The 11,733-nt window shown below is 36.1% G+C and overlaps 5 protein-coding genes across 5 annotated transcripts; 1 reads left to right on the top strand and 4 right to left on the bottom strand.

Annotated features, from left to right (window-relative positions):
- Window positions 1-511: 511 nt before the first annotated feature.
- B0P05DRAFT_577226 (kinase-like domain-containing protein) lies at window positions 512-1,534 on the top strand (the record flags this gene model as incomplete). Its single annotated transcript, XM_051581767.1, has 3 exons — window positions 512-936; window positions 980-1,394; window positions 1,439-1,534. The coding sequence occupies 3 exons, from the start codon at window positions 512-514 to the stop codon at window positions 1,532-1,534; spliced, it is 936 nt and encodes a 311-aa protein (XP_051438800.1).
- A 427-nt stretch (window positions 1,535-1,961) lies between these two features.
- Window positions 1,962-2,571, bottom strand: B0P05DRAFT_577225 (actin-related protein 2/3 complex subunit 5; the record flags this gene model as incomplete). The annotated part of the gene is made up of 4 exons (XM_051581766.1): window positions 1,962-2,027; window positions 2,167-2,262; window positions 2,305-2,377; window positions 2,420-2,571. The coding sequence occupies 4 exons, from the start codon at window positions 2,569-2,571 to the stop codon at window positions 1,962-1,964; spliced, it is 387 nt and encodes a 128-aa protein (XP_051438799.1).
- A 1,726-nt stretch (window positions 2,572-4,297) lies between these two features.
- On the bottom strand, window positions 4,298-6,481 carry B0P05DRAFT_525849 (major facilitator superfamily domain-containing protein). Its single transcript, XM_051576370.1, has 5 exons — window positions 6,261-6,481; window positions 6,161-6,211; window positions 5,980-6,110; window positions 5,686-5,932; window positions 4,298-5,640 (listed from the first exon to the last, which is right to left on the bottom strand). The coding sequence occupies exons 1-5, from the start codon at window positions 6,362-6,364 to the stop codon at window positions 4,767-4,769; spliced, it is 1,407 nt and encodes a 468-aa protein (XP_051438798.1). The 5' UTR covers window positions 6,365-6,481; the 3' UTR covers window positions 4,298-4,766.
- A 241-nt stretch (window positions 6,482-6,722) lies between these two features.
- On the bottom strand, window positions 6,723-7,533 carry B0P05DRAFT_525847 (uncharacterized protein). Its single transcript, XM_051576369.1, has one exon. It carries the CDS (start codon window positions 7,515-7,517, stop codon window positions 6,954-6,956), a length of 564 nt encoding a protein of 187 aa, XP_051438797.1. The 5' UTR covers window positions 7,518-7,533; the 3' UTR covers window positions 6,723-6,953.
- Window positions 7,534-7,808: 275 nt separating this feature from the next.
- On the bottom strand, window positions 7,809-10,353 carry B0P05DRAFT_525842 (uncharacterized protein). The gene is made up of 9 exons (XM_051576368.1): window positions 9,955-10,353; window positions 9,498-9,910; window positions 9,329-9,452; window positions 8,911-9,281; window positions 8,850-8,861; window positions 8,765-8,771; window positions 8,094-8,709; window positions 7,975-8,048; window positions 7,809-7,914 (listed from the first exon to the last, which is right to left on the bottom strand). Exons 1-9 carry the CDS (start codon window positions 10,344-10,346, stop codon window positions 7,893-7,895), a joined length of 2,031 nt encoding a protein of 676 aa, XP_051438796.1. The 5' UTR covers window positions 10,347-10,353; the 3' UTR covers window positions 7,809-7,892.
- Between the last annotated feature and the right edge of the window lie 1,380 nt (window positions 10,354-11,733).

The raw sequence follows: 11,733 nt of genomic DNA, 5'->3' as shown, positions 1-11,733 counted from the left end.
CCCAAATGAAAGACGGTGGTTCCTTAAAAATTCGAATGCTTTCTATCCTTGAACAAGTTCCCCAAGGACAAAATATTTGATATAGCCACTATTTGCATCAATCACAGCTTGATATTGGTGGGTCATATTGTGTAATAGTATGAATATAATGATTTGAAGCCATTATGCAACTGACAGGATTATTTAACTACCTCCTCGTATCCGTATCAGTATTCTCCATAGACTAGTCAATATCCGTTACCTTTCTATTCTCTGCTTTTCCTTATAACCTAATGTAAATATCTCATGCTCTGCTTAATTTCTAGAATTTAATTGATATGCTTTTTCAACAAAATGTATACCATTTTAGCAAATTGAAAATCATGCAGCAAAACACTACTTTTTTCTCTATCATAATAGACTTTCTTCTTCAATATGTCTCCAAGATAAAACAATAATGCATAAGAAAGAAAAAAAAGGTAGACTTGAGACTGCTCCCTTTGACATATTTTTTTATTTTTATTTGTTCAGTATGTCAGACATCATCAAAAAGTCGCGTTGGGCAGTCGACGATGAACAAGACGAAACCAACAAACAAGAAAAGAAGAGACACGAGAAAAAGCCCAAGATAAAGAAACAAGCACCTATACCGTCTGCTCCAAAACCCATCATCAACTTACAACCTAAACAACCATCCCATTATCCTTATTTACGTCAATGTCGTCATGTCGATAGTTATGAACGATTGAATCATATTGAAGAAGGATCGTACGGTATCGTGTTTCGTGCTCGAGACAAAGAAACAGATGAAGTAGTCGCATTAAAGAAACTCAAATTAATACCTGAAAAAGGTGGATTTCCTGTCACTAGTTTAAGAGAGATCCATGCACTCATGACTATCAAGCATCCTCATATTGTCAATGTAAGGGAAATAGTGATGGGGAATCATATGGATCAGTAAGTTCATATTCAATAAGCGTCATGTTTATGTTATGTCTAGAGTCTTTATTGTCATGGATTTTATTGAACACGATTTAAAAGGATTGATGCAAGACATGCGACAACCTTTCTTGTTATCAGAAACCAAGACATTAATGCTTCAATTACTCTCTGCTGTTGCCTTAATGCATGATAACTGGTACATTCACCGTGATTTAAAGACAAGCAATCTTTTGCTAAACAATCGTGGTGAGATCAAAGTAGCTGATTTTGGTCTAGCAAGGAAATATGGTAGTCCAATGGGCAATATGACACAAATGGTAGTAACATTATGGTACAGAGCGCCTGAACTCTTATTGGGTTCTAAAGAATATACCACGGCAATCGATATGTGGTCTGTAGGCTGTATTTTTGCAGAATTGCTATTGAATGAAGCACTGTTGCCTGGCCGAAGTGAAATCGACCAATTGGATAAAGTAAGTCAATGCAGCATGTAGAGTATGACATTGATCAGCCATAGATTTTCAAATTGTTGGGTTCGCCTACAGAAGACATTTGGCCTGGTTTCTCTCAACTGCCTCATGCTAAAAACATCTCTCCTTCTTATCAACCGTAAGTTGATTGAATCCTAAACTTTTTGAATGTAACCTCTATTGCAATAAGCTATAGTAGCCTAAGAGGCAAATTCACCAATCTAACTCAAGCAGGATTAGACTTGTTATCGAAATTATTAACATATGATCCATCCAAACGAATCACAGCAGAAGAAGCCTTGAACCATCCCTTCTTTAAAGAAAGTCCTGCACCTAAAGATCCTTCTTTATTTCCAACATGGCCATCCAAAGGCTCAGGACACAAGTAAGTAACTTTTTTTTTTTTTTTTTTGCTAGATCAATTACTCATGAGCCATTAGAAAACGAGCTTTTAGTCCCTCTGCACCAGCAGCTGCTCATGGCGAAGTAGAAGATGACTTGGCAGGTACCATCTTTGGTGGACAGACAGAATCAACAGGATTCCGTTTAAAACTTGCATAACACTTTTTATTAGAAAACAGTACGTTTATCAGTCATGACACGAACAATGCATCCTGTACCAGCAACTTCTGTCAACTAAAAAAAAAAGAGAGAAGACATGAATTTTCTTGTCATATCGATATGTATCTTTTACCTTTTCATGCCATGTCAATAAAACACTTGAGTTGTATAGTTCTGGCTTACTTAAACCAGCATATAAATACTTCATCAACACATCTTGTTGTTCACGACTAAGTGAACCGACCATCTGAGCAATGTCAGAAGCACGAAACAAGTTCAAAACTTCTGTCACCGTCTTTGTACTTTCAGACTAGACTTGATAAGTAAAATAAAACAAAGACGCAATGTTTACCTTAGCAGCATCGAGATGACGACCGTAAGGAGGTTCTTCTAAAGCACGAGTAAGAGCTGTGTTTAAGTCTCCCCTAGTGGGCGTCAATACATGAACAGATGATACTCTCACTTACTTTGTAAGTAAGTTACGGACGTCTGTGCTTCGCGTCTGAGTAGCCGAATGAACTTGCTCAGGTGTTAGTCCCGTCTCAAATTCAGCAAGGATTTCATCTTCAGTGTAAGCATCTTCGTCGTATTGATCGATATCTATTTTACGCCAGGACATTATGTATATAAAGGAAACCCACACCTAGAATCATTTTACGTCATGAGGAATATACTTGTAACGGACTTTTGATTAGATACCGTCACGCTGTGCTTGCTTGATATTCATCTCACACAAAATAGTTTGATGATTATATGACATTTGTCTTTTTTTTTTGGACTTGAGGAAGACGAATCATGCATGTGTATCAAGGAAGAGCATTGTTGAATATAATGTTGACATTTTTAAAGTTTGGCATAGGTGAAGTATTCCCAAAATGAAGAAAAAAAAAATCCGAGTTTGAATACATGTTCTCATGTCAAAGGCTAGAATCAAAAAATGAAGAGATTTAGAAACTCATTACCTTTCTTTCGTTTAAAGAATTTTTTTAATATGTTGGTTTGGTCACTCTTGGTGATGCTTTGGATTTTGCTATAATCCCTTGTGAATTACTGTATCTCTTAGATATCAGCAATTGTGTCAAGTGCCAAGTAATTGAAGACATTGCGGAATGGTGTCCTTTACTTGTGGTATTGATATTACCATCTGTAGCATTGAACAAGATAAGATATAAAGAATACTCACTCTAAGGAGCAACGAATGAAACACAATATATCTTTTTTAGGACATATTAAGGGACAGCTATTTTATTGGGATTATATAAGGCTCATACAATCGTATTGAATGCTTCCGCAAGAGCATTGTTTTAAAGATATTTCATATGGCTAGTCATTTTACTTCACATACACTAGATTCCATTTATACGATGATTTCATTTTCCCAAATAAAAGGTTTAAAAATTCAAGAGATAGGATCGGCTAAAAGTGGCTAAAAACGAGGAGCTACCAAAAAAGTGTATTAATAAAGCTGGTAGATATAAACAAGGCACACTGAATGGTATAAAAAACGCAGCATATCAAATAGCAAGATAGTGAGATATCTTTCAAAAATGTGTTTTTTGTTCTTGAGCTGTAGCGTACATTTTTTATGGTATTTTTGCAGATTCAACTGTTTGAGTGTGTTTCGTAGACTTAGAGAAACAATTCGTACTAAGACATGTCATGTCTATAATGTCTCTATCAATCACCAATCGCAAAATAATGAAAATTGACGATTTTTAGAGGGGATCATAAGGCAATTGATTATGTCTTTAATCGGTTACCTAGAATATCACGCCCTCCAAGCCTACAAGCTCAAAGACTTGACCGCTACACACGATGGTCAAATTGGTGGCCAATCATTTGCCAACTACTTCTTGAAATTGAGAGTATGGATCTTCCCGACAAGACCTCCTCAAGCGAAGAAAAAGATACCTCTGGTCAGACTTTTCTCCTTTGGCTGATACCCTCGCTATATCTAGTACAGCTAATTCTCTCCTCCGTCCTGTGGTGTTTATACTTCCATTATGCACCTGTCTTTTCCTTTTATTCCTTTCTTTCTTATCTCTTCTTACCTGTATACACTATAGTACATCATTGTCTATGCTTCCTGCCTTTTTTTTCCTATATTTATCACTTCATAGTTTTTTTTGTATCTTTCTTTTTTTGAGCTGAAGGTCAGACATTTACCCCATAGGGCCCAGTCTTCAAGAACCCTTCAAATAAATATAAACTTTTACCGGGGATCATAAGGGCAAAATGATTTTTTCAAAACTTGCTATATTTTTGCATAAATATGTTCTTTTATGGATGCTCAAACATAGGAAACTCAAAAAAGGGGAATTAGAAGGTAGAAATGATGGCTTATTTAGGAAAACACTTGCCTGTATCAGGATACCAACACACTTTTGGTACTATTATGCTTATCAATGGCTTGTCAGATTGATTCAAAAAAAGAAATGGTAAGAAAAGTTAGTGTATAAATGAAGATCTCATGCTAAGCTTGGTACTCCAAAAAAAAGTGCAAAAACTGAGGACGAAAAGCACGCCAAATATATCATCTAAATTTTACTCATACCAAATAAAATCGAAATAACAACAAATATGGGGTAATCAAAGAAGTAAATTTGTTTGTTTTTAGTACATGGATAAATTTAAGCTTCTTGTTCCTCAGAATGTTGTTGATTAGAAGGGTATATAAAACAAGCTAAAACAAAAGCAGTACCAGCAATCGCAGCACAGACAAAAAATGTAAGTTCAGGCATCGTTTTGACAGATGCACTATAAATAGTATTTATCGTCAATTGGGAAGCAATTGCTAGATAGCTATGATTAGTATCAACCGTCTTTGACTTTTTTTAAAAAAAACTTACTGCTAATGGATTCGACAACAGCAATAGCGCCCATCAGTTCACCAACTTGAGCTGGACTGACTAAAGTCACTTGAAGAGACCGAATTGAAGGACCAGCCAACAAGGCAAAACTCTGAAGAGAACCGACCACCACAAGTTCAGTGGATGTCTTGACAAACCCAAACGCAATAAAGCCAAGCATTTCCACCAACATGCCGATACGAATCATCCAAGTATCAAATTTAATTATATGTTGATAGTCTTGTTCTGTATGAGGCTGATCGTCTTTCGGCTTTTCGTTCTTTCGTTCTTGAGCAAGAGAAGAAGATGAAGTAGAGGTTGAAGCAAAAGATGACTTTCTTTCCTTATCAACAAAAGCTTTGTTCTTGTGAAACAATTTTGAAACCACCGGAAGAATAAGGACCATGACCAATAATCGTGTAAATGCAGCTAAACTGATATAGAGTCCACCTTCATAAGCGGTCCAGCCAAACTTGAGCATGGCATACAGGAGTGTGGGAGGCATGATAAGCATGTTTAAGAAGAATTGAATACCACCTGCAAGCACAAGAGCGTATCGGTTGGCGTGCTTAGAAGCCGTGGTAAATAAGATATTGAGGGCCGAAAATACATTGATGCGTTGCAGGAAAGTGGTCTTTTTTTTAGCGTTAAACTTGGTAAAATCGTGAGATTCTGGCAGGATAAAATACACATAGAGTTCGAATATGATATTAACCAAAAGGACCATTATAAATACATGTGTGATGTTTCCTGTTGTCTTGAGAATATAAGAAGATACAGTGGGTCCAATAGTGGGACCTAAAAAGACAACTGCCATCAAATGGCCAAAAGCAATGGTTCTATCACTGTTATGAGTACTATTTTTTTTCTTCATTTTGTTTTACCTTGACTTGGGCGTAGTACAGTCTGAAATGTAAGCCTGTGCTGTCACGATAAGGATATTATCACCACCAAATAAACCACGAATAATGGGTGCAATGAAAAGCAAAGAAATACCAAAGATATGGGTATATTGGATTGTCATGATGTAAGCGATCATAGTCATCATGCTACCCAATGAGCTGATGAGTAGCACAATACGACGACCTTTTCTATCAGATAGAGAACCATAATAACTTGCAGATAATAAGCCTATTCAAAACATGAGACAACCGTAATCCAGCATGATTTTTGCTTACATGAAGCAGAAGTCAAGAACATGATAATAGCCTGTGATTTTGATACAATTGCTTGAACTTCAGGAATAGCGCAGTCTTCAATAGATGGAACATCTCCTTCAAGGTTATTGTTTGCTTGAGACTCATAATATCTGTTTATGTTAGCCCTTATCGTTGTGTTTTATTTTATTTTATTCTTTACTTGTAACAAAACACAACAGTATAGAACTGAATCAGTGGAGCATACAATGCACTAACGATATTATTAATGCATATTATTTTTTTATTTAATTTTTTTTTACCCAAAAGCAAAAGTGACAGCAAACATAGGTGCAATAATATACCATGGTGATGGTTTTTTAACAACTTGTTTTCCCAAGAGAGGCGATTGTTCTGTGATTGTCATTGAAGAAGAAAAGAGTGAAAAAGAAGAAGAAAGGGAAAAAGAGAGATTGCTTTTTATCTAGTGTTCAATCCGTATTCGTCTTGAATCGCCTTTTCTGGTGTCATAAAACCATCGAGAACTGAGTTCAAATTAAGCGACATCCATGACAACAACAGTGCGTATTTCATTTTCTTGATTCATAAAAGAGCGTGTCTCTTTTAATCAAAAATAAATTTGTATACAAGCTGTATGTTTACAACACAATGAGCTCATATATAGATTAATAATCACCATTCTCTCACAAAAAAACGAGGGTTGCAAAAAATAAAAAAAAAAAAGGGACGGAGAAACTATGGCTCCGAGCAATATGATTTGCCAAAGACAAGCACACACATTTATCAATGCAAACCACTAGCCCACCACTCGGTCAAATATGGTTCGATTCTTTATTTGAAACTCAGAAAGAAGAGCATATAAATAAAGTGATGCTATAGACAACGAATCAAGGATCTTCTTGACTATAAAAGGCATAGTAAGTTGTCAAGTTCTTTTTTTATTAAGGTATTTACACAAGATGATGGAAAGAGGAGAAGAGGGGAGGGGGGTATTCTTATAATTTTAAAAGTGATTGATTTGGATCTGTACAAATAAAATGATAAACTAGGCACACAAGACAAGCCAGGATTAAGAGTCGAAAAATGCGCCAAAGATATTCAGATACAAGCATGATCGTATCGAAATTATTGTTGCTATTTGTTACCATGTCATTAGGAATAGCTTCACTTGTTGGGTCTTTCAATGCGTGTGTAATGGCTTCATTATCCAGACATGATCTTCTTCTTTGCTGTTCGAAATGATCTTCTGCTAAGCGTTCAATCACATCCTGGCTTCGAAACTGTTCTAATATAACATCAGCTACTACAGGAGCACCTGAACGAGCTAGGAAAGTCTCGAGTAATTCTTGAAATACACCTTTTTGCTCTTCTTCCATCTTGGCTTCTTCTAACGCAGCTTGAGCAAGTTCAATAAACTTGTCCTTGTCATGTCGAAACTGTTCATCCCTACTTTCATCTGTCCAGTTCTTATTCTTTTCGTCAAGAGTAAAGCGATGACAAGAGACATCGCGTCTTTTTTTATTATTCAAATAATCAGTACTATATCTGGCAGTGATCATTTTTATTATTTTTTTATTATTATGAAAGAAAAAAGAAAGAGAAAAAAAAAGAATTTTTTGAATAAATAATGGCCCAATAATGTGGATCAAAATTATGGTTTTGTGACTTGAGGTCACGCACCTGCCCTCCTTTTTATTTCCGACACGGGCTAGTCATAAGCTTATTTCTTCCAATCGCGCGGGGCCCTTACTCTTCTCAGCAAAATATATACGGTTTAAAGTGTACTTTATAAACCATTTGTTTGCTATGCATCGAAATTACTGGCTCATTCTTTAGTTCGGTATGTAAGCTATGTCACGTGATTCGATACAGAAAAATAGATAGATCGGATCTTATCGGTGATCCAACCGAGTAGTTCTTTTATTATTATATGTTCAACTTTTTTGTCTAGCATTCCTATTAGAGTAAAAAGAACAGCGATTAGATCACTTGTTTATCATATCATTCTGAACGTACATGGCATCAAACTCCGTCTTGAAAGCCTTTGTGATCTCTGGTCTTTTGATCTTTTGTGCTGCAGTCAATAAACCCTAATCTAAGATGAATAACTAATGCATAAAATCAACTCAACTTACAGATCCAGTGGTCCATTCTTCATGACATAAATGAACATCAAAGAGCAATTCAGACCCCTTAAGACCTCCTTCTTTTGCTTGTGCTAACAATGCGTTCAACACTGTCTTTCGGATCACTTCATGTTGGCACAGACTCTCAAAATCAGTTTCAGTCACTCCTTTTTCTGCAGCCAATGTTCGGATCACAGGCTCTGTCACCACAGCCAAAGCAACCGGTTTAGGATAAAGTGAGTCTGCATAAACACACATGTTTGTCACATACACACAACTCTTGTAGATCGATTCTAGTTTCTCTAAGGCAATGTATTCACCATTACTCAGTTTTACCAAGTTCTTTTTTCGGTCAATGATGGTCAATGTACCATTCTCGTTCCATTCGGCAATATCGCCTGTTTGAAGCCAATTGTCTTCGGTCATGGTTTCTTGTGTAATATCATCTCGGTTCCAATAACCCTTGGTGATAGCAGGACCACGGACCCAGACTTCACCTTGTGGTTTGGGATTAGTGGAGAGGTAATTGGCCTCGGGAACATCGACCAGTTTGATTTCACAACAAGGGACAGGAGCCCCGACTTGACCATAAGCAAACTGTTCAGGTGTCATGATGCTACACATACTATCCATCATGTTAATCTCTTTTTTTTTTTTTTTTTTTACTTCTTCCAACTTACCCACAACCTTTTATCATTGACAAAGAGAGAGAAAAAAAATTAAATATGAGTATTGTGTGTATAAATTATCTAAAAATGAACTTACTTTCTGTCATACCTACATAACAATGAATCAATATCACGAATATACATCTTGTTTAACTTACCAAAACCACCCAAAATAGGACAGACAGTCACTGATAAGAACTTTTGAGTTTCAACAGACACAGGAGCACCACCAGACAATGCAAATCGAAGACGACCTCCGACTTGATCCTTGATCTTATTGAACACGACTTTATCTAAAAACCCTGTGGGAAGATGACGCTCTAGTAACCATGCTTTTGTGGCGTATGCTTTATGAAACATCTTTTGTGCTTTGGGAGAAGCAGAAGCTAGTTTAGTTAGAATACCCTTTCGGATGGATTCCCAAACAGCAGGTACGCCCGTCATTAATGTAGGCCTGAATTCCTTAATGTCGCCCTTGCAGTTACGAACAGAGGCATCTGTCAACGTACGTACATTGGCATAACCTAAACTAAACCACAGTCAATACTCTATGTTTGTTTGTTTTCATCCACTTACGTGACACCCCAAAAGACACACAGGTTTTCTACAACAAATTCAAGAACATGAGCCAAAGGAAGATAAGCCATCATACTATCATGGTCTGTCACAATATGACCCAGAATAGTATTTACACCAGCAACTAGACAGCAAGGTCAATAAACCAAAAACAAAATGGGCGACTTACTAGCAGCAACAATGTTTTTATGCGACAACATGACACCTTTAGGGTTTCCTGTACTTCCAGAAGTATACATGATACAACAAAGGTCTTCGGGTTCGGGTGTTCTTGATTCTCGAGGATGTTCTCTACCCAACTTGGCTACTTCATCCAAGGAAATCACTTTCTGAGTCACGGCTGTCTTGAATTGAGAAAGAACTTCTGCCTTGACTTCGCCACTGTAGATAATGCATTTCAAACTAGCACATTGCGTGGCAACTTTTTGAACTGTAGACAATAATTCACTGGTGGTATAAATAGCTTCTACTTGTGTTTCATTCATCGAATGCAATAGACCATCTTCTCCCAGTGTATCGTAAGCTGTGACAATGGTCATGTTTTGAGTGAAAGCACCATGGGCTGTTAATAACCAATACATACTAAAACAAAAATATAAGCGTATGTTGTCAATCACGGAACTTACTTTGTAGGCGAAAAGATTTCAATTTTCGATTTTTCTTTGAGACCGAGTTGAATGAGACCAGCACCAACATCGTGTGTCAAACGAGACGCTTCTTTGTAACTTAAATAGTGATAACCAGACAGTTGAAAGTACTTCCAAATCTTTGTTTCTTTGACTTCTTCACCATCGATAAACTTACTCACTTGTTTTTCTTCATCAATCATTTTTTCTACCTTTCGGAACCCAAATCCTTTACGATCAGGATATTTGTTGGCACTACGCGTAAGGACATCATACAATGTGTGTACATTGTGATGAGGGACACGAGTTAATCCTTCAGGAGCATAAATAGATCTTCGGATGCGACCACCATTGGGTTGTTCAGGACCAATTTCAACTGTAAAAGACTTCATATCAAAGGATAAAGGAAATAAAAAAAAAATAATAAAAAAAAGAGACTCAATGCTTTTTTTTATAGTGGGACAAAAGGGGATCTTCTTTACTATTTTTCACATGATTTTCTGTTTTTGAATGCAACTCAGATTTTTTCTTTTTCAGGGCAATGGATCCGTGTATATTGCAACATAAGCTTATCTATATATTTCTGTTGAGAATCATAAGAGCTTTTGCTTAGAGCGTTTTTTGGTTCAATAGAATTGAATGTCTTTTCTTTCTAAACTTGATCAACAAAATTCGAATTGTATTCATACACATTTTTTTTGTTATTTAAGAAAGAATAGGAATCTTTCTTTTTTTGTATTTTATTGCTCGTGCTGAGTGTATCCTTCCACATACACAACTGTTCTATATTCGTGAGAAATGAACATTTGAAATTCTGTAAGATGATTTTCTCTCTTCGATATCAGAGTCGCTCCATCAAAATTTTCTGGTTTGAAAATCAACAGTCATAAAAGAAAGAGAAAAAATTTTTTTTCAGTAAATATAAAAAGGCTGAATGGATGCTTTACCTTTTTTTCTCCTTTATGTCATTTTTAAGGTAAAGTGTTATAATTGTAAGTGCTATGGGTTCATTTTGTATGATGAATTAAGCTGGCACCAGTCCGAAAATCGTGATGGAAGACCATAAACTAGGATGTTAATATACGCTCAACATCCCTGATACATGGATTCATAGCACTTTTTTTTATATGTAAGAGACCTTGATTACTTACTTTTGCTATAGGTTGTCTGCCTTTGTGTTTTTATCTTTAAATAAAACTTTATTATCATGAAAAAATTTTATTTTAATATTCCAAGTGTGTCTCTTTGAGTCTATTTTAAACAGTTTCGACTGTGTTTCGGAAAATATTCGATTCTGGGTGACCTGGAATTTCAAAATTGTCACTAAGGTTTTCAAGTGTACAAAAAAAACATTCATTATGCCGTACAGTTAAACTTGTGGCATATATACAGCAAATAAACTAAAAAAATGTATCATTGCTTAGAGAGAAAACTAAAAGTGTTTTTTTCTTGAAAGCGCTTTCTGATCCAGTTGATTTAACTTGTTCATACCGATTTCTTCTCTTGCTTTTTGAGTGTCTAGTATGAAAGAAAAACTCTTTGGGTCAAAGCTTTCAGATCAAATGCTAGCTTCAACACTAACAATTCCATCGAATTATAGCATAATCAATTGAAGTCGTTTTGGTTGACTAGAACAAGACATCAACGTGTTGATAGAGTGGTACATTTGCTTTCCCAAATTGTGATTGTACAGTACCGTCAAGATGCTCTGCAAGTGCAACTTGGTGCAAATCAAATTCACCTCTTTAGAAAAGAAAAAGAAAACAGGGCAGAGTCAGT

The sequence above is a fragment of the Gilbertella persicaria genome, assembly GCF_025201335.1.
Source record: "Gilbertella persicaria strain CBS 190.32 chromosome Unknown B0P05scaffold_4, whole genome shotgun sequence".
Lineage (NCBI taxonomy): Eukaryota > Fungi > Mucoromycota > Mucoromycetes > Mucorales > Choanephoraceae > Gilbertella > Gilbertella persicaria.
The sequence above is the reverse complement of the archived record's forward strand: the minus strand, read 5'-3'. Positions and strand labels throughout refer to the sequence as shown.